The following is a 27921-nucleotide window of genomic DNA, read 5'->3' on the forward strand; positions in this document are numbered from 1 at the left end:
CTATATTTTAAAATTGACTTCACTGGTGACAAAAACGTAGGAAACATATTTTAAATACATTAATTACTGTAATTACAATTACAATTCATCACTGTAAGTCAAAGTTTCTCATCTCGTCCATATCTTCCTGAGATCACCGGACCTGCAGCCACAGCTTCAGGTTCACACTGCTCCGCCTCAGTGTGCAGCATCACCTCCTCAGCTCTGCCCAGGCCTGAAACCTGACCAGTTTGGTTGTTCTGCTTTGGATTTCAGCCTTTATTTACTCAGATGAAATCTCCACACTTTGGATTGCCTGCTAAGTTCAGCTACGGTTCCTCTGCTGCTCAGAACAGTCAGACAGTTCTCCATGCATTCAGTGACACCCTCCCGTCTCTGCCCCTGTGCTCGCAACATCAAATCTCTGACTCGATCTCTGATTTGTTTTTCCTTTTTATCGTGCACAAACACCACAATTCACTATTTAATTAATAAGCTAATTTTAGGAAAAATCATGAAATATGAGATAATGTTGTGTCATTTTAACAGAGGTAATGATTTTTTAAATGCTATGGGATCAGGGACAGCCATGATGTTAACGTTGAGACAACCTAGAGCGTGACATTTCATACCCATCTTCAATTTACAGTCTATGTTTATTATTATTTATTAAATTGTTTGATTTGTTTGATTTGCTGCCAGCCTGGTGGACTTTTTCTAAGGCACCAGCCAAAAGCCATGATGATTAGAATCTGGATGTTAATATCTGTTGCATCTACTCTCCATCGCTCCCTGCCTCTTTTATCTTTCTGTTGCTTCTCTCTGATAAATTTATAAAAAGGCACCCTGCAGCCTTTGATCCAGTGATGTGACCTTGTAAATAGATGTTTTCAAGTACTTGAACAACATGACCTCAGCGAGGATCACTTGCTGATTTTAAGTCGCGATAACAACACAGCAGTTCTCCGAGCCCCATTTATTATTTTGTTTGGTTGTTTCTCAGAAATAAATAAATACACAACCCTCTGTGAGCAATCATGGATTAGCTGTGGCAGTGGCGCCACTGTCTGAACGCCTCACACTGAACCAGGATCAGTAAGAGACAGTCTCCATCACACTGGGCTCCCTTCCTTTTCCTTTGTTTTCATTCAGTTTCCTTCCACGTTTTCTTAGATACTATTCTCCCCAATGCAAGTCTAAACAAACGACAATACTGTGAAAGTAAACAAATGTACAAATGTGATATTCTTCAACCTTTGGCCTCACTAAACCCCAGGACCAGATTCAGGCTCATCATTTTGGTACTTACATCATAGGTTAAGGAGAATGTCATGCTCGATTTTGTTTGTGATGGTTTTAATTTTGCATATGTTTACACAACTAAAGAGAGGTTGCTGATTCAGAAGAAGCAAGATGGCAGGGAAAGGTCTGTGTCAGCGCAAACCCTGTTTGGGAAAACATACGCGCTTTCATGCATTCTTAAGGTTACAATGTAATGTTTGGCTTTTTCTGCATGGATTAGAAATCAAAGTAAAGATACGCATCAAGGAAAGAAACAAAGAAGAGCATGATATGCAACACGGGTTCTGAGGAAATACATACTTAACTGGATGATGAGGAAGGATATTGTACACTTTAAGTGTAATAGGATATTAAATCAAGGGTAATTTATGCTGAACAGTTTCCATTGAGATTGATCCAGAGATAAAATTTAAAAAATCCTGATGGTCTTAGCGTGTCATTGCAATGTTCGGTGAGAGCTCAGACTCTTAAGACTTCATGTTTCATGTAATCCTGGTTTATTAAGTTAAAATTATCAAATCCTATGAATTGTTTCTTTGACCACACAGCTGGTGCTGGAGTATTTTTGTGTTTTTTGTTTTGTTTTGTTTGGCTGTTTGAGGTTTGAGGCTAGCATTGTGATGCTGATCGCCTTTTTCCACCATTTCATACCGATCCATCCCCGCCCACCTCATGCTATTAGACATATAATGGAAGTCTAGATTAATGGTTAATTTCCAGGAAACTCCTGTGTTCTGTCATAAAGTGCTTTCCATTAATTAGGGACTCTGTTTCTCAGAATGGAGGGGGAGTGGAGACGAGTGATTAATGAGCTAACTAGTGCAGTCAGCAGCTCGTCCAGCCCCAGTGGGGAGCCTGAGAGTCGGACCAGCGAGGACAGAGGAAGAAAAATAAATATGTGGCTGCTGGAAGAAGAAAGAAAGGCAGAAAAAGGTGCATGGAAATGCATGGAAGGGGTAACCCGGTTTAGTTTCAAAGGGATGGCTGTAGTGTTTGAGCTGAACTGTGTGAGTTTAGGATGAGGCTTGATTATGATCCTCCCTGGTGCCAGGAGTCTAGCACATGGGGATGAGTGTGTGCTGAGTAGCTGAGTAGAGAAATGCTCTGTTTATTTAACTGACATAGTGATAACAAGCACACACACACATGATTTTTGTGTTTTCAGGGTTTGGGATATTCAAATGTTCAGTGTTAGTCAGTTAGAAAAAAATGGTCACACTGCTAAATAAAAGGGTCCCTACAATCCCCTTTTTTTCTGATCTGGCTAAGCCTAGCCAGATCAGAAAACATGAAATTGTTCATTAGTGAGTTTTTAATAGGCTGATTTTACTTTTTACTTTTTATGGTACTTTTTATTTTTTAAGATAAAAAATGTACGTCGACATCAGGAGGTGATGATTCCAAACATTCACGCAGGGTTCTCGTCACAATTATGACGGGAAAAGTTAAAGGTTTAGCAAATCTTTGGTGCTAACACTTGGAGCACTAAAAGTACAGATGTACAACCAAAAGCAAACAACCGTTGATGTCTTGTGTAAAATCCTCTGTTCAAGTTAGTTAACAGGTCAAATCAGTAGTTTTTTGTGCAAGCTGTTATTAGGACGTACAGTGTAGATAAGTCTAGTAAGTACTAGCAGTTAAGTGACATCTTCCTGCAACACGGCGAACACCAAGGTTGTTATAGTTAAAACTAAAATAAAAAGTAAAACTTAAAAAATTTTTAAAAATGTTTTAGTTTTTTGACTTTTGAAAAAAAGAAGTTAAACTTGCTGATTTGATGAACTTGGAAAACTACATAAAATTCAAAAAGATAATAATAAAGTAAATCTCAATTTCAGTATTTGTTAGTTAGTTAGTTTTTTAAATGCTATTACAGCTTCCTCGATGAAGCTTTGATGGGTATTTTTATTGAGACTCTACAGGGCGACTGTAGACTGTGAGTCAACACGCACGCCCACTCTGGAAAATACCTGAAACTAAACTGAAGTAAAAACAAAAGGTCAAAACGAAACAAACAAACAAAACCTAATTACAAAATGCAAAACTAAATAACAGGTATGCATTTCAATGAAATCTGCCTAAAGTGTGCAGGTTCCTACTTTTACTTTTGATGTAATGCTACTTTTGACAACAATGTCTAGGAAATAAGGGCAGCCAGTTCTCAGGACAGTAAACCTTAATCCTCCACTGAGAGGGCCCCACTCTGAGTCTGCATAGGTTTACTGCTGGTGCCAAAAATCAAGATGTTTGAAGGCAGAAGATCAAAAGAAGGAATTGTGTTCCCAATAGCACCACAATCAATTTCATAGATTTAACATGGTGAAATGCAAGGCTTTTATGGATGTCTATGTCTTCCCATCGAATCAACTGTAAATCACAACAGTATTGCAAGCAGACTGGAATAAAAACACAACAGCGCTGACTGCATATCCATGGTGGTGCCAATTATCACATGTCAGGAAGTATAATCCCAACATTAAACCCCAGTCACACAGGCCTAGAGACTGGTTGGTGAACCCTGGCAACCACAGGTCAATAAGGAAATACGCCAATCAAATGAAAATGTGAATTTCAATCTTTTAATGGTTCCTGGAGGTCACACGGATTGTATGCCACCTTTACGTCGCCGAGTCGCCTTTGTGACTGGAGCTTTAGCTGGCTAAAATCTCTGGAATCATTGGACGTACTGATTCTGTAAAATAATCTTAATTGCTTTAATAGGACAACATCACAAACAGCAACTGGGAACCACTGTCAGTGGACAGTGCTGCTATGATGCAGTAATGGGGATGCACATGAGACTTGAAATCCAGAGTTAGTGATACCTCCACTTTGCCGCAGACTCTCTTGGCCCTTAAAAGTTGAAACTATCCTCCAAGTCATTTCATTTTTGTAAGTGTGAATTTGCTAAGACTACTTTAGCCTCCGGTATTGAGTAAGAAACAGCGGTGCCAGCAGAGCGACGGCAGACAACTCGAGTCATCAAATGACATGAAGTGGGCCTCATTCCCATCACTGCTTTTCCTCCCACATAACGTGGGTGTGAAATCATGTCCAACAGCGTGTGCAGCAGAGTGGTATTCATGTAAATCTTTGCACGAAAGCAAATCATCTTTTAAATGCTGAAATATTCCTTGAAGTCAGGATCGCTGATCCTGGCAGGTAAACCCTGTAAACGCTGGCCGTGTTGCTAACCCTTGGCAGTGTTTACATATGCAGAGTTTCCTATGGGCATCTGATTAAGAGGGCAGCCTGGCCTGAGTCCAGAGGTCTGGCTCGACATTATCTCCAGCACCCCTGACTGTTATTATAAGGGGGCCTCCTAGTCTCTCCGCTGCTAGCCTGTAAATGGCTGGGAGTGGACAGCCACAGTGTGTGTGTGTGTGTGTTTGCAGAGTAAACTGCCGCCTTGGTGGGGCAACATACTGTCTGCCATATCTCTGGTCTAGAGTAGAGCCATTAGGGGAGCGATGAAGCTGATGACATGTTGTTCCTGTGACAGGCCGCCTGGCCCCAGACTCCACTCTGCTGCCGCTGGAGCTGAGGGAGCCTGCGGGTCTGCCGCTGGACAGACACAGAGACGCAGGGACGGCGTTTATTTTGGGAGGTGGTTTGGTGCCGGACACCCTGTCTGCTCTCCCACCAACCTTAACACACCACCACCCTCCTCTTCCCACGCTCTCAACGCAAATCACCGCCAACACACACACACCGGTGCACTTTTGTCAAAAATGATGACGGTGCTACTGACACATATTCTTTTGGAGGATCAGTTTGCACAAAGCAGTAAGAATAACAATAATAATAAAACAAGAAAAATGTTTGATAAAAAAAATCAAATGCATAATAATAAAGGAAAAAAGAGATTTGTATGTAATTAATAATCTTCATTAACTGAATAAAATAGATCATTCTTATAAAAGCCATCTTCCAGTGAGCTTTTGTCTTCTAATTTGTTTTTCCTTGCAGGTTCAACAGTACCACATTTACTGAGTCGGGTATTGTAATTGAGCTTTGTTGTGATAACATGACAAAATTAATATAACTCCAAAAAGAGCACTATTTTGGGGTCAGCTTCTGTTGTTTAAATGTGCTGTAGGCTATAAATAAAATATACACATACATCAACACAACAAGGTTTAAAAATCAGGCATGTTTGAGGTATATATATATATATATATATATATATATATATATATATATATATATATATATATATATATATATATATATATATATATATATAATTTATTAAAGAATTCAGTAAGCTACACAGTGAACTTAGAAGATAGAAACAATAGAAACAAAATCTTGCTCCTATTACACTAGTGTCAGTCTGAAACCAATATCAGAAATATATTATATATCCACATTTTTTATATTATATATCCAAATATCGATGCTATCGATACTTTGGATCGTTCAGCACTGTTTGAGTTCATTTGGGATTTCCATTACAGCTTTTTGTCTTCTAATATGCAAAATACCAAAAACCTGACCCCAAAGTTTTTCTGCTGCCTCTGATGTTTTATTAAACCCTTCTGAGCATTTGCAGGAATACATTTTACATTTATTCATGTGTTTAACTCAGCGGCTGCAGCAACGCTCGTCTGAATTTTTTTCTATTTTTCTGTTGGTTTGTTGGAGTCTGTGATAAATTTAGATAATAATAATAATAATTTATGGCTGTTGTTTTCCATGGCTGCTGTGACTCCAGTGACCTGTAAAACATTAAACTCAGGACAAAGCTCTTCCAAATCACTTCCTTCTTCCCTTTTTGCATATTTGCTTGTGATTGACTTACACAGGGGGACACATTTTGAACAGATGCCCAGTAAACCTCGCTGTAGCCACTCACAGACACTGCATCCTCTTCTTTGTCAACTCTCTCCTGCTGCCATTGCAACTTGACTCTCACTTCCTCTCATATAGACAGTAGGCACTGATCTTGGACTAGCACACATAACTGGACAAGCCATGAATAGACAGGGTTAATGCTTCTGTTATGAGGTGTGGACTTCCCCCCACCACATTGTAAGGAGTTGCTAAAATACCAGTTAGGAGTCACAGAGACCAGCACTGGACTAGTGCTATGCCACTAGTCCCTTGCTTACACTCCAGGTGTTTATCCTGACCATCAAAAGGAATGTGGGCTTCACATTTCAACATGTGAAGGAGAGGAGCTAGGAACTGAACTGTGTGATTAATGGAGAACCTGCTGTATCAGTATCCCCTGTAAAACAATTAAAGAGTACATTCAGCATTAACTGAAGAATTATGTTGTACCACACCTAAACAATAAATGAATAAATAAATACAAACACACAGTCATCTATATGTTACTAATAATGTATTAATATTAGCTAATACTTACTCTTGTTAACCCTATTTCTCTTGCTTGGTCTCTGCTCAGGACTGAGCAGAGGAGAGCAGGATGTTGCGTCTTTAAGAGTTAAGAAACTTGAAACCGTGTTTGCGCAACAATCATTGCGGCTCCCAGCCGCCAAAGTGTCTAGACTGGCACATGATGGCGGGAATCAACCAATGGCTCCAGAGCTTTCCTCTGGGGCCCCGAGAGAGAGAGAGAAAGAGAGAGAGTCAACACCAAACGAAAACCAAGGCGCTGTGACTTTGGTTTCAAAATAAAAGCGTAAAAGTTCCGGAAAATTGTATCTTTTAGAATCAGAATCAGAGAGACTTTTAATCCCAGTAGGAAATTGAGTTGAAGATATATACAACAAACGTCAAACACTCATATAAAAGGAAGTGTAGAAACAGAGATATTAACAGATAAATATTAAGATAAGTATAGAGATATAGGTGTAGATATAAATGTAAATATACATATAAATATAAAAGGACACAAATATTTGTGCACATATATGTCCAGAAATGTGTCTACACAAGAGCAAACAATCAAAAATAATACTATTAAATGTATAATGGCATTCTTTAATGAAAACAAGAAAGAAAGAAAAACTCCCAAGTTACTTTCAGGAAGTTTTACAGAAAATTCTGTTTACCTACGACACGCTTTTTAAACCTTATCCGTGGCAGTGGATTTGGCCTTTCTCACTCTACAGTGTGGATAAACGCTTTTGGATCCCCCCCAACTTTCTCGTTTTAACTGCTGTATGTTTTATTTTGAAAAGTTACCATTGGATAATCCAGGTTTTATTCCGTTTGACTTGACTGAAGCTTGTGTCCGTGTGTGTTTGCGGGAGCGTGTGTGCACGTGTGAACGCGTGTGTTTGTGTGTGTGCGTCCGAAAAGTTCCTGCAGGGGAGTGGAGAGTGGAGTAATTCCAGCTCTCTTTAAAACAACTTCTCAGCACGGATTCCGTCCTGGAGTTTGGCACCGGAGTGTCCGATCATCTCTGCTTTGTCCCGGGACACTGACGCGGAGTTCCTGCATCCCACACAGCGACAGAAACCGAGATTTTAGTGTTGCAAGGATTTATTTTTCGAAGCCAAGGAACCACGAAGGGATCGAAGAGGCTCTAGTCTGGAAAGTCTGGAAAAGTTCTGAGTTTCTGATTGTGATGGTCTTTCTGTTCATGTAAGCTGATCCTGGCCCTTTGGGCGGTCTGACTATGTTCTGTGAATTGTGTGTGGGACCTTCAGAGTGTCGGGGAGTTAACGGCTTTGTGAGAGGGCAGGCGAAAGAAGTGGCTTAATTGAGTTGGCGACAGCAGGTCACTGAGCAGTGACTGCATGTAGCCTTCTCCCTCATCAGATGTTCGGTGATGTTTAACGCGATGCGTGATTGATCATTACCTTCTAATGCTGCGAGGAAGCCTGGAAACGGTGACCACCGGCTGCGCACGCTGTGCGCACCGTGCACAAACTCACGGTCTTGTGCGTCGAGTGTAAATCGATGTGGCATCTCCCGAGAAGCGGACGGGACCGACGGGACTCATCCGAAACTGTTTAGGTTATCGTATGTTCAAGTCGAGACGCCCAGGTCTTGTACGGCGACTCTGGAGAAGCCGTGTGGTCACCGAGAGCGACGGGCGGGATGGAAGCAGACGAGGTGAAGGAGAGCGGAACGGTGAGTGGGGCAGACACTCGGGTAAGCTCCACAGACACGAGCAGCGGTCGATGACACACACCGACACGGCTCCGGGACTCACGGGGGAGGCTGGAGACCTGACAGAGGGCGCGGAGAGAGAGGACGAGGAACAGCCCGACGATGACCGGGGTGCCATGTGCGTCCCGGAGCACAGAGGCTCCCGGCGAGGACAGGAGAGCGACAGCAGGACGGTGACGTGTTGTTTGTTTGGGGAATGGGATTTCAGACCTCGGAGCTCTTACTGGGCCGCGAGAAAAGACGGAGCTGGCCCCTGTCAGTGCGCACCGAGGCGTGGGGTTCTGGAGGAGGACCTTGCGAGCACCGCTCACGCTTTTTTGAAGAGACTCAAGGAGAGGTCTCTGGACGCCTTGGTGAAGGCTGTGGAGACCAAAGGAGGGATACCCGGCGAGTGCGTTATGGTGCCGAATACTGAGCTGCGGCTCGGTGCTCATCACATCTCTCCATACTATCTCCTTTGTAAGCTGTTCCGCTGGGGCGACCTGCCGCTCTCAGCGCGACTCAAATCGCTGTGCCACTGCCAGAGCTTCGGTGCGGTGGACAGCGCAAAGGTGTGCTGCAATCCTCATCACTACAGCCGCTTATGCGGGCCAGGTAAGGACACTGACACCGGAAGATAGGGGTTGTGGAATCAGAGAACATCGATCAAACTCATTAATCAGACATCATCCCTTAGAAAAGACCATTATAAATGCCTTAAACACCGAAATATCCACCAATATTCCAACCTCGAGATTGAGTTATCTGAAACCATCACACACACCTTCACGAGGGCCCCTGGTCTCCCCCCAGAATCCCCTCCAAGCTGATAGGCCTTGCAGAAAGTTAGTCTCATGCAAATAAAAAAAAGTGTATTTAATGCTATATAAAGATTGATGACCTGTATAACTACAGTATAACGAATAGCATAATATAATGGGGAATTCCAACAAATATGTATCGCTCGCCTGAGGCCTGCAGCTGAAGAAGAAAGTCAGTATTGTTAAAGTGTCGAGCATTTCTTTTCCTGCAGTTATTACAGATGAACTCATCATGCATTTGCAGGCGTCTAACTGGCTGCACTTCCAGCTGACAGTGCGAGTCTGTTTTTTCTTCTAGTGTTTTATCGTCTGTCTTACAGGTTTATGGTCTATTCATAACTCTTTTTTTTTTTTTTTTAAACTTTGGGCAACCATTACTTTGGTCCTTCTGCACATTCCAATTACGTTACACGCTTATTTCAATTTTCGCAAAAACTCTGGCGCTTCTCACATCATCCAAATGGAGGTCGCACTCAAGTTGCACTTAGGCTCTTTTTCCTCTGACAAGGAGGTCCTCCTCTTGTTATTTAGGTTAAGGAGTGCCGATAATATACAGTTTGCATAGTGCTGGCGCCAGACTGACTCGCTGGGTATCTGACTGACTGAGGACTCCGGCAATTACTGGCTCTGCTCTTAAAGGGGCCGCAGCCACAAACTTGTGTCCACTTTGGAGTGAAGGATTTATTCCAGCAGCAGCAGAATTATGGAGCTTTCAAAGCCGCTTTAACACAAAAGTCATAATGAGAGCTTGTATGAAAGAACGGAAAGATAATGAAGAAGTAACAGGGGGTAAAAACGAAGCAAAGGCTTTTAAAAGTGCATCAGATAAAGACGCAAATATATTGTCTAGGGTGAAATACTTAACTGGGGGTCTGATGCAATGTGACTCGTGTTGATTAAGCATATTTATTTAAAAAGCTCCAAAGGAATTCCAAGATATGAGCTGTGCAAATATTCCCCACGCTTTAAGTTTTTTCCTTGATCTAGGGTAGAAGGTATGTCGATACAAAGTGAAATTACAGACACACACAGCCTTATGAACATATTTTCCCATGAAAAATAACACAGTGTAAAGTTGATCTGCAGTGCTGCATTCAGGTCTTGCATGTGTTACCATTTGATATAACAACAGGTATGTTTAAAGACTTCCCTGAGGAGAAAATACTTTTTATGTGAGTGTAGGCTCTAGATTTTTTTCTTTTTAGGGGGGGGGGGGGGGTGTTAAGCAAAATGTCTTCAATTTTGAACTGACAGACAGAGTTCGACATGTTACATTCTTGTGTGCCTCCTTGCATAATTGTGCATCTCGTAAAACCTCGTGGACTTCATGCAGCTTTACGATATGATTAATAAAACAGTAATGAACTAACCGTGCATACTGTGCGTGGCAGTCTTCATTGAACCTTTAGTTTAACCTCATGTTTTTTGGCTGTTCTTACAGAATCGCCTCCACCTCCATACTCTCTGTCCCGTTCAGATGAACACAAGCCACTGGGTGAGTTTGGAAAAAAAATGGCCACCACAAAAAAAAGTAGGAAAGGAGTTCATTATATCTTTCATCTGAAAATACAGACTTTATTTGATATAAGACACTTGTGCTGAAAGAGACACATGATGGTGTTGTGTTATGATAAAACAGTCCCCTGTTTCATTGATCTGACAATTATGCTTTCAGATTAACGGATTGATTAATCATTTTGTGCACTGTCAAAGAAAGTCCAAGGTGTCCTATCGACAGTCTAACAATCAGCGAAGCTTGAGCTTTAATGACGAGAAGATTTTTATTGTTTGATAAAGGATTCAAGGAGTGCTTGATTACCAAAATCATAGTTGGGGGAAAAAAATTAACCTGGATCTCACACTTCTCCTGTATGCCTTTGCTTTTTCTTACATTTCCCAGACTCATCTCTGTCTTACACTGAAACTGCGCCACCCCTCTTCTCCAATCCGCCTCTCAATATGCCAAGAGACTACACAGGTGAGTAACTTGCATAATAACTGCTGGCTTTTTTGCTTTTCCTGCAGTGCATGGTGACGAAAGCTGATTCTGAAGAAAGGAAAAGTTCTCACAATGAAGTTTGGAAGCACAAATGGGGAAAAAGTTTTTGAGACAGGCATCCCGTCTGAATGTTTACATAAAAGCCAAATTATATTTGCTGGTGGTGTTATGTTGTGCTTTTCCCCTGTTTTCAAAGGCCGCAAAGGCAACAGAAAACTCCGCTGCATAAAGCTTCTATTGTCAGAGAGGCACGGAGGGCTCGGTGGGGGTCTGGGGTCTCGCTATCTAGATGCCACAGCAGTGTAGGCTTTCTGTCTCTCTTTCCCCCGTCTATGCTTTCTGCACAGCAAAATATTTCACTGCGACGAAGCTGCAATAAGATCCCTGTGCATACTCTCAATCCCCTTTTGCCTCTCTAACCACCCATCCCCCTCTTTCCCTCTTTCTTCCCTCAAATCCCTTCATTCCTCTCTGCAATTGAGCAGTGGAAAGAGGCTGGCACTTTGGGGGCGGGGGAGCCGAGCGGCTCTGATGAGGCGGCGATGTAGAGCTCTGTGTGTGTGTGCGGACGCGCGTGTGTGTATGCGGTAAAGGGGGAGAAGGGGCTCAGGGCTGCTTTGGACAGGAAACAGCCCCCTCTAGATGATGAAACTGGAGCTTTATTTGTTTACGTGCTGGGGTTGGGTGGAGAGGTCCTCACAGTGTTAGAAGAAACCCACAAACCTACTCGATCAAGCCTCCCCGAGCTCGCTTGTGGACGGTGTTGAAAGGTGAATGGGCAACCTATGAAGTCTGCGTAGTGTAGCCATGGTATCGTTGACCTTTATGAGGAGTCACTGAGGATTTTCTTTTTGGAGGAGGGGGTTGTTGTGCCCAGAAGTTAACTGGAGACCTTTAGTTAAAGTTGATGTTGGAAGCAGAAGCAGTATATTGAGTTGTTATGCGCGTTTTCCAGGGGCAGAGCCTTAGCCAGCTTTTTTAGCAATACTGAGGTCGGCAGTCCTCCCAAAGCACACGTCACCCCTCTCAGAAGAGTTTGAGCTGAAATGCGAGCAAGAAGATGCTTTAATTGCAAATAATATAAACTGTCCACCTGCATTCACCCTACAAATCAGTTTTCTGTTGAACACCATCATGAATGTGTAAGATTGCTTTTTGGATAGTTTTGGAGAAGTCATCCACAGTTGTTTATCAATGACTAACAGTCACTGCACACTTTCTGAGTTCAAACAATTTATCTGATTTGTGAAAGTGTACTTATTTTAGCAGACTGTGTCCCAAATCATCCACACTCGGTCAGAAGTCCATCAAATGTCAAGTTTTTGACTTTCTGAGTAATGAGTGAGGGGGAACCATCTATTGTTTGCCTGTCTATATGAATGGAAGTGTATCAGCTTCCTTACAACATGTGGTGTGTCGAGTGTATAGACAAGTTAGCTTGTGTGTGTGTGTGTGTGTGTGTGTGTGTGTGTGTGTGTGTGTGTGTGTGTGTGTGTGTGTGTGTGTGTGGTCTCTGATCCCCTGCCCCCCACCCCAGCACTCTGGAGCCGAGAACCAGAGCGGAGGCCAAGAGGCATGAGTAGGAGTGAGACTTGGGTAAACAGAGGCAGCCAAGAAATCTGCATGTAGCTTTTGTTGTTAGCTCTGACAGGTTAGAGGACTCCTGTTTTGAGCTACAAGCTGGGTGAATAACAGGAAGTGAGCTGAACGCGAAGCCTACTTAAACATGTATCAGAATGAGCGTAGCTGTCACAACCTCCCCCCGAAAAAACCCCTTGATGTTGGTAAGATCTTTCAAGAGTGCAAATTAATCTCTTTTATTGTGCAGGTAATCCTTTGGCATATCATCTAAAGCTTGCAGTGTTTTTTTTAGGACAAAAACAAGCATTGGACATGTGCTTTGGCACTTTAGCATCTTTTTTCATTCCTTTAAAAACCAGCTGTGTACTCACAGCTTTAAAAAAAAAGTGCAACAGCAGGGTGTGGTCCATACATACCTTTGCCCTGGCCTCTTTTATCATTCAATCAGTTAACGTTCCCTTTAAACCACAACAAACAGATCTGCCTTGAAAAAGAGTGTTTCTGCTGGAGGTTTAGTAGACTTATATCTGCTGGGATCGTCCCCCTGTGACTCCAACGAAATGTGCCGTTCAGCTGCTTGTGTGTGTTGTGTGTGTATGACAGGGAGAGAGACAGGGAGGAATTTCTGTCTGACTCGGTGATAAGATCGTCTCAAAATACTCGCATAGGGGTTCTATCAGGGCAAACACGCACACACGCTTTCACCAATCACGCGATTTGTTGGAGGGGATTTTTCCTCTTTGTACCTTTAAAATCGATGTATAACTGAACAGGCCTGCTGAGTACTGTACTTGAAGGTGTGTGCTGGCTTTTCTCTGATTCTTCTGACTGTAAGTTTTTCTCTTGTAGCTTGGAATGAAATTTGCTTTTTCACGCACGGACAGTGTTGTGGCTGTCAGTTTGGAAACGTAATGAAATTTGGTCCTAATGTGGATGAGACTAATAAATGGCTTCCACTTAGCATAGCCAATGGGTCAAACTAAAAAACAAAGAGGTCTTATTAGCCTGAGCTGACATTAAAAGTTAAGGTGGTAGTGTAACCGGTCTGTTCCTGCATTGTGTCTGACACTGAAAGACCTCCAAGTAAAAAACGTGCCCACTTCAGCTCCTATAACCAAATATAAATAGGACGAGAGTTAGCTCAACCCAGGCCAACTAACAAGCTAGCAAGGCTTATCTGTTCATGCTAGCATTAGCATTGCCTATACACATACGCCGCACACACGTACCACATATTCACAGCATCTAAAAAAGACAGGCGTAATTATGACAATAATGAACCAAAAACACACAATCAGAAACATCAGGGTGGATAAAAATATAATTAGTGTTGGAAAAGAAATGAAACTGACCTCTCCCACAGGGGAATCGAAGAAAAGGGGAAAAGCCCAAAGGGGTACCCCAAATTTATAGGGTTGCACCAAAGAAGAAGAAAAGGATAAGAATAATGAAGATAACTACAGGCTTGGAAGTCCTAAAAGTCAGATATACCAGGAACAGTTTGGGGTTTCGAACACATTTTATGTAATTATAACAATATGTAATTTATGACCCGATTACATTAGCACATTTGTGTCAGCTGTACAGGTTAGCTTCTACAAGCTGTAGCTGTGTTCTAAAGTTTGATATGGAGGAATTTAGTATTGACAGCATCTGCACAGAAATGTTAGAGCCTTTTCTGATTTCAGGGAAAAAATATTGTTTGATTTCTAACAATAATAGACTTGGTACCTGATGGTTACCTGCTTTGGCATAGTTGGCTGGACAGATTCATGGTTTCTTAGAGCAGTGCTCATTGGTTTCATAGGCAAGATGAGCGGCCAATCAAAAACAGCTATCAAAATTTAAACGTATAACTTATTTGAATTACTGTAGCAGTTAAAAAAACAATTTTTTTTGAAAGGTCTCGATAACAGAGGGCTGATTGTACATTATTGTCGTAATCTTCGCTGTTGTATGTGAGAACCCTGGGCAATGAGTTCTGTTTGTGGTTTGTTTAAAAGTGCTGATTTCACAATGCATCCATCCTTTTCTTGTAAAACTGGAAAACAACAAATCTATCTGAGGGGGGAAGCAGTTAAACGTATACTCCCAAACTAATGTAGTACATCTAGAAACAAAGACCTACACTTGATGGTGTTGCAAATTAGTTGGAACACATTTGTTGTCTGGCTTTAGTTTAAAAACAAAAATAAAATGTGCTCCTGCACTGTATGTAAGTCTTTTGTAAACTCTAATGTAGTAACGCTGTACAAAGAGTTTCATTTTTTCGCCAAAGGTAAATGCATCTGATTAAATTTAATTCATGGTGTAATATAATTGTATAACTATGATAATCCCAACACTAGTTGCAGATTTCCATACATCGAATAACAACTTGCAAACCTGCTTTTTAAATACTGAGAAAGGCAATAAATAGAGAGCTGAGTGTAGCTTCTCCGGTGTCAATCAGCAGTCAGGATGTGCCATTTACTGGATAAAAACAGAGCTAAGTGACATTCCCATCCAAACACGAATCAGATGACATCAAGACAGTTTCTGGCCATCATGTTAAAACTCGCAGCGTAACAACATGCTAACTGTTACCATGTTGACTCTAGCACATAAACTCTAGCATTTGGTGTTAGCAGCTAATTCTGATGCACTAAAGTCATGCAGAATTGCAGAATGAGGTTTCATATTATTAATAAGCGGTCCCCTGTCATCACACCATCACATAGCCAAAAAAAGTAAGGATTTTATAGGTGTAGCTCATTTGGAAAACCTTTATTAGTAAGTTAAAATACAAACAAATGTATTTTTCCTCCCCACTGTCGCCAAGTGCTTGGTCAGAGGAGACTGTTTGATTGTTGGGTTTTTCTCTGTCTTATTGTAGAGTCTTTACCCTACAATATGACGTACCTTAAGGAGACTGTTGGTGTGATTTTGTGCTATATAGATACAATTGAATTGAAATTAACTGAATTTGCGATTATCTCAGTTCTCATAATTTTATTTAGGCTGACTGTTGTCGACTCTTTCTTTAGTTTATTTCGTGCTGCTTCACGCGCATGTTTAAACACTGCGTGCAGATGCATCTTACTCACATTTTCAGCACGTAACATAAAATGTATCATAAAATGTAAATACTTACATTCAGCCTTGGGATAAATGTTATATTTTTGGCATAGATGTTGTGTTTCAGCTGCTTTCTTGTCCTCCTGGTGTGTAATGAGTATAACAAGCTCGTTTTACTAGCATTTCAGTGAGCACTGTGTATGTTACTCACCACATTGTCAAGTGTGCCATATGCAGATTCATGTACATTTGACGCAACTGAGAGTGTAGCTAAACAGTGCCAAGAGTTTGTGATTTCTTTGCCATCTTTCACCATATGACATTCTTGTGCATGTCAAACATTTGCTCGTCTTCTTGTCATTAGCCCCTTGGCTTTTGAACATGTGGAAACAAGTAAGGCAATGATACTTAGAGGACATTAGTATGGCCTGGATGAAATGAGGTAAGACAAGAGGACTGGTCCCTTTTTGCCCTCAGTAATCATATTTTGGGGGCTTGTTTGGTTAAGCAGAGCAAGGTATCAGCCAAACATCCTGTCTCAAAGCCCTGTCTGCACTCACAGCAGCATTAACCCCATGAATTGGCCCTTTGACTGATGTGGCACGGCCTAGGAATGTTGGGAAATTGGGAAGGTGAGGGGGAGCGGGGTCTCCGAGTAAAAGGAGTAGGTGGGGGATAAGGGGAGGAGGGGGTCTGACTCTTGGGAGTGACATGTGATACATGTTTGAACATATCGCCGTTAATACTTAAGAAACGTGGAGTGGAACTGACATTCTTGGAAGTTTGGAAGCAGGCAGTTTTAAGAGTTTTGACAGTGCTCCCATGCTACGTTTAGCTCAGAAGGTTTTGGGGAATTCGCCCACCAAAGCGATGCTGCTCTCAAGTAAAGGCTTTACTCTCAGAAGTAGAATATTAAATTAGATACCTAGATTAAACAAAACAAAAAATGTTATCACTTTCAGATGCTTGATGAATTGTTCAAAGACACAAAATAAACACCCGCATTCTGCCGTGTCCGGTGAGAATCCCTCTGCCTCCGCCTGAATGGGTCCTCCCGGTGACCTGAATCTCCAGTCTGTTTGCTGGCACGCGTACAGCACTTGCTCCTATGCCTGACTGAGACACATTAGACTATGGAATTCAACATCAAGTGCCGGCCCATTAACCATTTGCCATTTCCTCAAATATTTTCCACTGCGCCTCTTTTTCACTACAAGCAGCCGCATGGGTGAGGACGCAGCACACAACTCGCTCAGTTTATTGTGTTTGTGACCTTTTTTTTTCTTTTTTTTTTTAACACATTTTGGACTGAATGCCATGTTATTACAGCCCTGCTCCCAGAGAAAATACAGCAGTGAAGGGAATATCTGGAAGAGCTGACAAGTTCTGGATGTGGCATTTCTCTCAGTTGGAGAGCACCATTATTAAACTTTTCATGGTTTTTATTTTGCAGTTTAATTCTGCAGTGCTCTTCCTATAACTTTGCCCTTTTGTGGCTTAAACCAAAGCACAGACCAGGTTAACATCTGAAAGAAAAGTAACAAATAAGAGTAAAGTTAGATTTCAGATTTTTCAGGATAGCAAACAAATCTTAAAAAGCAACAGAAAAAAAAAATATATATATATCAAATCAAATCAAATCACTTTTTATTGTCACATCACATGTGCAGGTACATTGGTACAGCACATGCGAGTGAAATTCTTGTGTGTGTATATATATATATATATATATATATATATATATATATCAGCTGGATAGCGTAGTGGTTAAACTACACGCCTTTGGAACAGAGGATCGCAAGTTCGATTCCTGCCTGGGGCGTCTGTATCCAGTAAGGGTCCTAAGGCTAGACCCCCTATGCTAAGCAAGCCTACCGCAGACATGAGCGAGACAGATAAATATGAAGGCATGCCGGCTCGGACGTCGCCCGGATCAACAAGGTCCGCGTCAGGTGTTGAGGAACCAGGGCACCCTGACGAAAAGTGGGCTACTGGAACAAGAAGGCATCGGTGGGCAAGGGATGAAAACAGGGCGTTGTTGGAATGCTACTACGCAAGTAACCCCGGCGGAAGGGGCTACATGAATAGGATGAGGGACCTATGGATTCTTCGATACCCAACATCCACAATGACGGCGAAACAACTAGTAGCTCAGTGTTCCAACATTCGAAAGAAGGGACTGCTCTCACAGCTAGAGATTGACGAGGTACAACACAAATGCTACGGCAAGGAGGAGTCAGGACGCCAGGTCAGGGGGGAGATATCATCACCCCCACCCGAGATTGGGTACATAGCCCCAAGTGCGATAGGAGAGTTGAGTGCGAGAGGAACTGACCTGAAAAATAGGATCATGGCCAAGCTTGAAACCTGGATCCCCCGTAGCCGGTTACCAAGATTACGTGAAGTACCCTCAGAAGGTCTGCTAGATGATGTTAATGCAGCACTACGGGCAATACCTACAACCACGATTACCGACACTAACAAGCTGATCTACAATACGGCAGCAGTGATCAGTGAGATGCTTGGCTACAAGTTGAACAGCCACAAGGGGCAGTACCCTCCATGGAGAAGGAGGCTAGAGGGCAAGATCAAAGTAGCACGGAGGGAGGTTAGCCAACTAACGGAGTTGCAGAAAGGTGCGACAAATAAGGTGCCTAAGAAATACAGCAAGCTGTCCATACCTGAGGCCTTGGAAACTGCCAAGCAAAGACTCACAGCCTTGGCCAGCCGCTTGAGGAGGTACACCAGAGAGATAGAAGGCAGGAGAATAAACCAGCTGTTCTCCACAGAACCAGCAAAGGTGTACTCTCAGTGGCAAGGGAACAATAAGAGAACAGCACCACCAAGGCTGGAGACGGAGCAATACTGGAAGAGCATATGGGAGAAGGATGCAACCCATAACGGCAATGCTCAGTGGCTAGTGGATCTGAGGGCAGACCACAGCGACCTCCCTGAACAGGGTCCAGTAACCATCACAGTGGCAGATATCCAAGAAAGGGTCTCCAGTATGAAGAGTTGGACAGCACCAGGGCCCGACATGGTTCACGCCTACTGGCTGAAGAAGCTGACTGCACTCCACGAGCGTCTGGCAGCACAAATGAACCAGCTGCTAGTTAACGAGAGACACCCGGAATGGCTAACTGAAGGCCGGACGGTCCTGATCCCCAAGGACCCCAAGAAGGGACCGGTCCCCTCCAACTACCGACCAATAACCTGCCTCAGTACTACATGGAAGCTCCTGTCAGGCATCATATCGGCTAAGATGAACAGGCACATGGGTCAATACATGAGCGGGACACAGAAAGGAATTGGCAAGAATACCAGAGGTGCAAAACACCAGCTACTGGTAGACAGAACAATCAGCCGAGACTGCAAGACCAGACTGACCAACCTGTGCACTGCCTGGATTGATTACAAGAAGGCCTATGACTCAATGCCCCACAGCTGGATACTGGAATGCCTAGAATTGTACAAGATCAATGGGACCCTAAGAGCCTTCATCAGGAACTCAATGGGGATGTGGCGTACAACACTAGAGGCCAACTCCAAGCCCATAGCACAAGTTACCATCAAGTGCGGGATCTACCAAGGAGATGCTCTGTCCCCACTGCTGTTCTGCATAGGCCTGAACCCCCTCAGTGAGATCATTAACAAGACTGGCTACGGATACCGACTACGGAACGGAGCAGTTGTCAGCCACCTCCTGTACATGGATGACATCAAGCTGTATGCCAAGAGTGAACGAGACATCGATTCACTGATCCACACTACCAGGCTATACAGCAATGACATTGGAATGTCGTTCGGACTGGAGAAGTGTAGTCGGATGGTAACAAAGAGAGGGAAGGTAGTCAGAACTGAGGGGATTGAACTACCAGAAGGCAACATTGCAGACATAGAGGACAGTTACAAGTACCTGGGGATCCCGCAGGCAAATGGGAACCATGAAGAGGCCGCTAGAAAGGCTGCAACCACCAAGTACCTGCAGAGGGTCAGGCAAGTCCTGAGGAGTCAGCTGAATGGTAAGAACAAGATCCGGGCCATCAACACGTACGCCCTGCCCGTGATCAGGTACCCTGCTGGGGTAATAGGCTGGCCAAAGGAGGAGATAGAAGCCACTGACATAAAGACAAGAAAGCTCCTTACCATGCATGGAGGGTTTCACCCCAAGTCCAGCACCCTGAGGCTGTACGCTAAGCGGAAGGAAGGGGGCCGGGGACTGGTGAGTGTCAGCACCACAGTCCAGGATGAGACAAGGAACATCCAAGAATACATTGGGAAGATGGCCCCAACTGACCGAGTGCTCAGTGAATACCTCAGGCAGCAGAAACCCAAGAAAGAGGAGGGAGACGAGGAACCATCATGGAAGGACAGGCCCCTGCACGGTATGTACCACCGGCAGATAGAGGAGGTGGCTGATATCCAGAAATCCTACCAGTGGCTGGACAAAGCTGGACTGAAAGACAGCACAGAGGCACTAATCATGGCAGCACAAGAACAAGCTCTGAGTACAAGATCCATAGAGGCTGGGGTCTATCACACCAGGCAAGACCCCAGGTGCAGGCTGTGTAAAGATGCCCCAGAGACAATCCAGCACATAACAGCAGGGTGCAAGATGCTAGCAGGCAAGGCATACATGGAACGCCATAACCAAGTGGCCGGCATAGTGTACAGGAACATCTGTGCCGAGTATAACCTAGAAGTCCCGAGGTCAAAATGGGAGATGCCCCCAAGGGTGGTGGAGAATGACCGAGCTAAGATCCTGTGGGACTTCCAGATACAGACGGACAAAATGGTGGTGGCTAACCAACCGGACATAGTGGTGGTAGATAAACAGAAGAAGACGGCCGTAGTGATCGATGTAGCGGTTCCGAATGACAGCAATATCAGGAAGAAGGAACACGAGAAGCTGGAGAAATACCAAGGGCTCAGAGAAGAGCTCGAGAGGATGTGGAGGGTGAAGGTAACGGTGGTCCCCGTGGTAATCGGAGCACTAGGTGCGGTGACTCCCAAGCTAGGCGAGTGGCTCCAGCAGATCCCGGGAACAACATCGGAGATCTCTGTCCAGAAGAGCGCAGTCCTGGGAACAGCTAAGATACTACGCAGGACCCTCAAGCTCCCAGGCCTCTGGTAGAGGACCCGAGCTTGAAGGATAAACCGCCCGCAGGGGCGTGCTGGGTGTTTTTATATATATATATAAAGGGCTATAAAGGGTTAATGCTTTGTATAGATGGACTTTCTGATAGCAGACCCAGAACATGTCAGCCACACTTACCAAACCCTCCAGGTTCCCTTATTTTATTTCCCTATAGAAAAAAAATAGAGGGGTTTAATACTTTCCAACTTTTAAAAAAGATTTCATTTCTTCTGGCTCTGTCTCAAATGTAATCAAAAAGCTGTAAAATCTGTACTCACTGAGTGTCCGAAGCTCTAGTTTTGACACGTCACGTGTGTCACATCGCCTGTTGGGGCGAAGATGCCCCCCAAAAGCAGCCAACATGAATTATAGCGTATGTGAGCATCTGAGGTCCCTGCGCCTAGAATAGATTGCTTGAGCGGGTTGTGTTTTCTTGATTTTCTTTTTCATTATGATAGATGCGGCAGTAGTGTGCATATGTTTAAACGCCGTGTGCAGATGCATCTCGCAGACATTTCTAAATGAAGCAAAGTGAATCAGCAGGCTTCCAAGTTCATACACTAAGAAGACGTTACATATTTGTAGCCATCCTGGTGATTAAGCAAAGGTTGTTGTTTCATTGTTCACAAAAACCTTTTCTCCTCGCTTTCATTATCTCTTCTGCTCTTGCTCCCTTCCTGCCCTTACTGAAGATCCATCTCTGCTGTTGCTTCTCCACAGTTCTTCTGCTTGCTTTTTGCTCTCGTAGTCTTGCTCTCCTCTCTTTCAGCCCATGTTGTCAGGCAATCACAATTTAAAATAAGGTTTAAATTACAGGACTGGCTGTGGCTTTCCGTTGTTCCCTCAGAGTTTTTGCCAACTCGCAATTTGGCTTTTAATGGAATCCTGCCATGCTGCTGAACCTAAAGATTCTTTGCAGATGTCGACAGACTCTGACTCTATGAAATGTAAGAAACTGTCGGCAGCACCGTGAGCTCCAAAGGCAACCCTGAGCTAAGACGCACGTTAATTAATATTTGTAGGTATTTTCAGGACTTGTAGCCGCCTGTTCACCCCGCTTTGGAAATCACTTTTGACAGCATTTGTCATCATTTGATTTTGATGACCGAATGACGAGAAATAGTAAATGTGCTCTTGCACACGTCGCCCTCCGCTAAACGACTGCAGGCCCTCGTGTCACCTCGCTTTCGGTCCACACTCCCGCGTGCACGTCTGAGCTGGAGTTTCACATTCTGATAATTCTCCCAAATTACATTTTAGTGGAATTCCATAACTAATTCTTCATAGTGGAACAAATGGATCTATTCCACCAATAAACGCGTGTAATTATGTTGTGAGGAGTGAAGGCCATATAGTCGGACCACGTGAGGCTCAATGAGAGACTTGTCAACTTGACCCCTGTGACTGGCTGAGGGGAGGGTGGGTGGGGGGGAGGAAGTGTTGAGGAAGAGGGCCTGTCCAGGAATGTGTTGGGAGGGGAGAGTTGTCAACTACCGAGCTCTGAAGCAGCCCTGCGTCTGCTTTTCGTGCCTCCGTTCAGACGTTAATCATCTTTCTTTGAGTCATTTGTGCACTTTAAACTATGCATTGTCTTAAGCAAGCCAGATTTAAGACTCTAAGTCTTTAGTGGTGATGACACCTGCGTATGTATCTCTGGTGGCTCTGTAGGTGCACGCACAGTTGCATGTATAGGAGAAGCACAATGGGAATAAAAAGGTAAAAACTGACCACAGATGAGATCATCTTGCAAAGCCAACTGTGTGTAAGCCATTTACTTTCACAATTTTTTTTTTTATGGCCAAGGTGATGGCATAAACGCGACAGTGGAGTTGTCCAGGATGCGAGTTGTATGCAAAACCTGAGACATTCCTTGGCTCGAGTTGTTTGGCACTTTGAAGTAGCAGCAGAAATGCAGGAAGCTCGTTACTTTCGCTCTTCCTTTCTAAACCGCCTCCGAGCACTTCTCCCTAGGAATTTTACAGGGACACACTGTAACTTTACTTCAGCTCAGTCGGGTCGGTCCAAAGGACGTCTCCAGCTGGCGAGGCCAGGTTTGTGTCTCTTGTGCCGTTAAACACGAGACATCTCCAGTCACACACCGCTCCATCACACAGATCCACTTCACAATGGAAAAAAAAAGAGGGAGAAGGAATGAGTGTGTGTGTGCAGGAATGCGTGTTTGTGCGCGTGTGTGAGCAAGAGCCCCACTGTGTTCGACTGTAAAGGCCACGTCTGGCGATAAGGCAGCCCGCTGATGGTAGAGATAGTCGAGACGCCAGCTTAAATGTGGCTTGCTGGATTGAAGTTTTTTCCCTGTAATGATAGTTGTCTCAAACAACATAGAATCTACCATTTGTAGGCAGGGAGGGGTGTCTCTCTCTCTTTCTCCCTCTCACTTTTTCTCTGTTTTTCCCCCACCTTATTTGATTTTATTTCTACTCTTTTAGGATCTTTGGCATTAAGTTGAATCAAAACAAAGCATTTTAAAGGCAACCGACGATGGTCAGTAGATAAATTCTATCCTCCCTTCTCGTCCCTCTGTCCCCCTCACACTCCCTTCTCATCCCTGCCCGCCCCCTTCCCAACCCACCCACTTCTTTCAGCACAGTGGAAGAGTCTAATAACTGGAGGGGAATCTAATCCTTGGCACTGGATGAAAGACGAGGGTCTCCCTCCCTCCCTCTCTTTCTCACAGTCTCTTTCTCTCTCTTCATTTTTTCCTTGGATGCTGGTTATGCTTGGCAGGTTCTCGCTCCCTCTCGTTCCCCCGCTCCCTCTTTCAGTCTACCCAGTCTCCCTTTTCCTCTGTCTCTCTCTTTTTTACTCCTCTGCTTCCCGTCTTTTCCTGCACAGCTTTATTCCTCTCTTCTCTCCAGGTTACAGTTTGGAGGAGGAAGCCTCCACTGTTCAGACTGGAGTAAGAGAAAACAAAGCAGGAAGTTTGGAGGAAGTTAAAGTAGCTTTACAGCTATAGACATGTAAACAGCCAGCTTATTAGCGTGTTTGCCTCACATATGCAAGACCCAAAATATGTTCATAACCAATTAAGCTTTTATGCATCATTTTGTCTGCTGAGGGAGCGTCACATCATATTCCCAACATTGTTACAGGAGGGAAAACAGAGAGATGCGGAAATGTGAGATAAAAGATGAGTGCTGGCGTCCTCGTTTGAAGTCCAGGTTTAACAATCTGTGAGCATCCGGCAGGAAACTGACTGTCTGACCTCTGAACTGTGATTGCCACTGCCTTTTACTTTGTTTGTGCAGTAAAGTTGCAGCTTGTTGTCGTGTATATTCCCACCTTTGTTCAACCCCTAAAGTTCAGTGGGCGTCTCGGTGAGATTGGCACTAAGAGACAGCGATTTTGAAATGAAATAACAAAAGCTACTTATCTAATTGGTAAACAGGGCTGTTAAATAGAGGTTGGCTTAAATGCTTGCAGGACTTTGTAATTGCTGCCAGCCCACGTACAGATGCGGGCATGCATGCACACCAACAAAGTCCCACAGACACACACACACACAGCTTTTTGACTTCCTCCAGTTGAATATAAACATGCTGATAACCTCCAGCTTCAACCCCTCTTTAAAAATTCCATTGAAGAAGTCAGTTGCCCTCCTCCTCCTCCCTCCCTCCTTCATCGTTCTCACACAAGCTGGTTACACCTTTACTTGGATGATAGCCAGGCCGAGCGTGATGACACCGAGGACTCTGCCAGAAACATTAAACATGCCTCGCTGTCAAAATGCTGGTGGAAATTTTGATCTAGTGTTTTGAACTTTACAGCAGGTCAGTCATTCTTAAATTTAATAAAGTCTGCACAAGCACACTTCAGGCGTGCATGAGACCATAAATAAAGAGAGCAGGAGGAGATCTAAATTCTTATGAGTGCTCATGTCTTCTAGCTGCTGCCTCTTATGTTTCTATTTCCAATATACTATCCAGCTATGAATACTGAGGGTGTCTGAAACGTAAAAAAGCCAGCCTTTAAAACCATATTATTTGCCCCATCATTCATCATATGATTGAAATTAAAGTGTGCCGTGCCTTTTGAAAGAAAACCTTAAAAGTTCCAGTTTGTTTTAAGTCTTCTTTGGGAATTAAGTTGATCGTGAGCTCATAAAGTCTCCCTGTGTTTCCCCAGACATGTTTGCGTTGCCTTATTACAGGGAAGAGCATGGCTTGTAAAAGTGTGTGTTTGTGTGTGCGTGAGCGAGCCACGAAGAGATAGAGTGGGAGAAAGAGAGAGATCCTAGCTAGCCGTGCAGCCCGCTCTCTTATTGGAGAGCTGTAAAAACTGCAGTCCGCAGGAGTTGCCAGCCTGGAATTCACTAATGACACACGTGGGCCTCAGATGAGAAGTGCAATTTTGTGTGTGTGTGTTACAGTCATACTGTTTGGATCAGAGGGCTCAATTTGTGTGCGTACGTGGGCATGTGTGAGGCCCTGTCTCATCATTTTCTGTGTATGTTTGTGCTTGTGTGCAACCACTCACATCTCTTCTACATTTACCAACCCTTCTTCTCTGAAACCCCTGAAATGAAAATGGCCGGGGCATAAACACAAAAAAGATCTCGGCCCTCGTTTCACTTTCTTCTTTTAAAGCAACCCGCCATTGGGAGAAAGGCTGCCGCCATTTTGGCCCCTGGTAAATGAAGTCGAGGGTTTTTTCGCTGGAATATGAAAGGAATGGGGCCACAGGCACATGGGTCTTTAAATCTTCTGTGTCAATAGAGTCTCTGGAGCAAAATAATGGCATCACTCTGTGTGGGAGTTAATGTGAGCTGATAGCATGAGGGCTGGGGGGTCAAGGGTTCATGGGCTTGCGCTAGGTTGACAGAGAGCTGAATGCTTTCCACCCCAGACACCCCGCTCTAAAGCCTCCTCTTTAACTCCGGGCCTGAAAGAGGCTTGCAGAGGGTGACAGTGAGGAGATGTCAGTGGAGTTAACAGTTTTAACCCCCTTTTCAAAATACCGCAACAGGCGACTAACTAAAGGGAAGAGCATGCATCCATGCAGCTGAATGGGTATAAAAATGATGTGAATCATTTACAGCATCGAGTATTGGGACATTTTGTTTATCATTTATCAGGGGAGGGAGACCGTGGTCAACACTCATGTCCATGTGTTCTTTTTTTTAATTGTTACAAAAGAGGAAACAATCCAAGAGATGCATTTAGGACATCCAGAGAATGCTAATTTTACATGAAAGACAAACTAGAAACAAAATAACAGCATTCAAGGAAGCACAAGGAATTTGAGATGGTCCCCTCTATCATCACGGTCCTTCCTCTAGAGCTCAGTCAAAGCAAATAAATGTTCTATAGTACTGAGATGTGGTAACTTAGGTAAGCCCCTTTTAACCGTATGCTGTAACCATTCACGCCATTCAGCAATTGCGGGCTGCATTGACCCGAAGTGTGGTAACATTTCTCGGGAAGTTGCATCGTGAGTTACAATGTAGATTTCCAGAAGAAGTCCAGTCTAATGAACTGTGGGTGCATTTTCACACATCAAACTGTGCTAAAATAAAGCCTTTCTCCACTTCCTAGAAAGTGATTTCCTGCTTTCAAAACAGGCATGTTTTCTGTGGCTGCGTGAAACCTGCTGTAGTTGTGTTAGTCTGATATATTTTGAGTGAAGAGGTTGTACTTAAACAAGATTTTAACACACAAGGTTCACACAAATTGACGACCATCAACTTAAAAAGTGAAGTAGATCGACTGATAGCTACTTCCCATTATTCCTTTTATTGATGAGTCAGAACAGATTTCAGGGATAGCAATATAAAGATCCATTTATGATGTTCTGATGTTGTTTACTTGTGCTCAGCAGCTAAAATGTCTTTTATATCATCTCACACTGATAGAAAAATTAAATACACTTTACTGCTACGACCATTACCTCATTCACTTCCTTTCCTTTCCTCTTCAGACACTGGTACCTCCATCGGCTCGGTGACCTCTGGCGGACATCGCTCTCACTGGTGTAGTGTTGCTTACTGGGAGCAGCGCACACGCGTGGGTCGCCTTTATCCAGCCTACGAGCCCTCACTCAGCATCTTCTATGACCTACCTCAGGGCACTGGCCTCTGTCTTAGCCAACTCCAAGCCAACGCCTACCATAGCCGGCGTGACGACCCAGGGAGCCACAGCTTGTTAGGTCATCACGGACATCACAGGCACGGAGGGAGCAGCAGCAGCAGTGTGCAGCAGATACGCAGTAAAATTGGTTTCGGCATCGTTCTGAGTCGCGAGCCGGACGGAGTTTGGGTGTACAATCGCAGCCAGCACCCGGTGTTTGTTCACTCGCCCACTCTGGACCCGCCCAGTGCTCGAAGGCTAAACGTGAAGAGGGTGATGCCGGGCTTTTCTCTCAAGGTGTTCGATTATGAGTGCTCCAGCTGGATGGCAGAGCACAGCGTAAAGCCCGAGAGCCAGGAGGGGCCCTGGGACCCCCACAGTGTTCGCATCAGTTTTGCAAAAGGATGGGGGCCCTGCTACTCCAGACAGTTCATCACTTCCTGCCCCTGCTGGCTGGAGGTGCTGCTCAATAACCACAGATAGCACGCACACACACGCTCATAGACTCACAGGAAGCGTCCTGGTCCAGTATCCTAATTGTAATCTACCTAGATTTAATATAAAATTTATATATTATATAAAATATATTATACTTGTAAATATTTGAGTCATTTTTACAATGCAATTATTTATGTATAGTGTAATGTGTACATGAACAAAATAAAAAGGAACAAGAATATGCACTTTTGCCTCTATATATACATTACAGATTCTCAGCGTTGTTTCGCAAACATAAATATGAAACTCTCATGATTTAGCAATTCCATTGAAAAGTATGCCACACACACATTGTCAATAAAGTCTTTGTATGAAGTGAATGTTTCCGTCATGTTCTTGAGTGCTTGTACCTGAGCTTTGGCTGGCTTGCTTGACTTGTATGCACATGCAGGTTTA

General features: G+C 43.7%; 1 protein-coding gene across 1 annotated transcript; it reads left to right on the forward strand.

Moving 5' to 3' along the window:
* Positions 1–7488: 7488 nt before the first annotated feature.
* Positions 7489–27839, forward strand: LOC146678964 (SMAD family member 6-like). Its single transcript, XM_085405375.1, has 4 exons — positions 7489–8964; positions 10612–10665; positions 11071–11148; positions 26879–27839. The coding sequence occupies exons 1-4, from the start codon at positions 8223–8225 to the stop codon at positions 27508–27510; spliced, it is 1506 nt and encodes a 501-aa protein (XP_085261501.1). The 5' UTR covers positions 7489–8222; the 3' UTR covers positions 27511–27839.
* Positions 27840–27921: the final 82 nt, after the last annotated feature.

Source organism: Rhamphochromis longiceps, linkage group LG1 (genome assembly GCF_057381845.1).
Source record: "Rhamphochromis longiceps isolate RC_006_pf linkage group LG1, R_longiceps_female_GT1.1, whole genome shotgun sequence".
NCBI lineage: Eukaryota > Metazoa > Chordata > Actinopteri > Cichliformes > Cichlidae > Rhamphochromis > Rhamphochromis longiceps.

Coding starts and splice junctions, on each gene's coding strand:
- LOC146678964 (XM_085405375.1), top strand. CDS start 8,223: ATGTTCAAGTCGAGACGCCCAGGTCTTGTACGGCGACTCTGGAGAAGC. Junction 8,965..10,611: donor CAGCCGCTTATGCGGGCCAG/GTAAGGACACTG, acceptor CTGTTCTTACAG/AATCGCCTCCACCTCCATAC. Junction 11,149..26,878: donor TATGCCAAGAGACTACACAG/GTGAGTAACTTG, acceptor TTTCCTCTTCAG/ACACTGGTACCTCCATCGGC.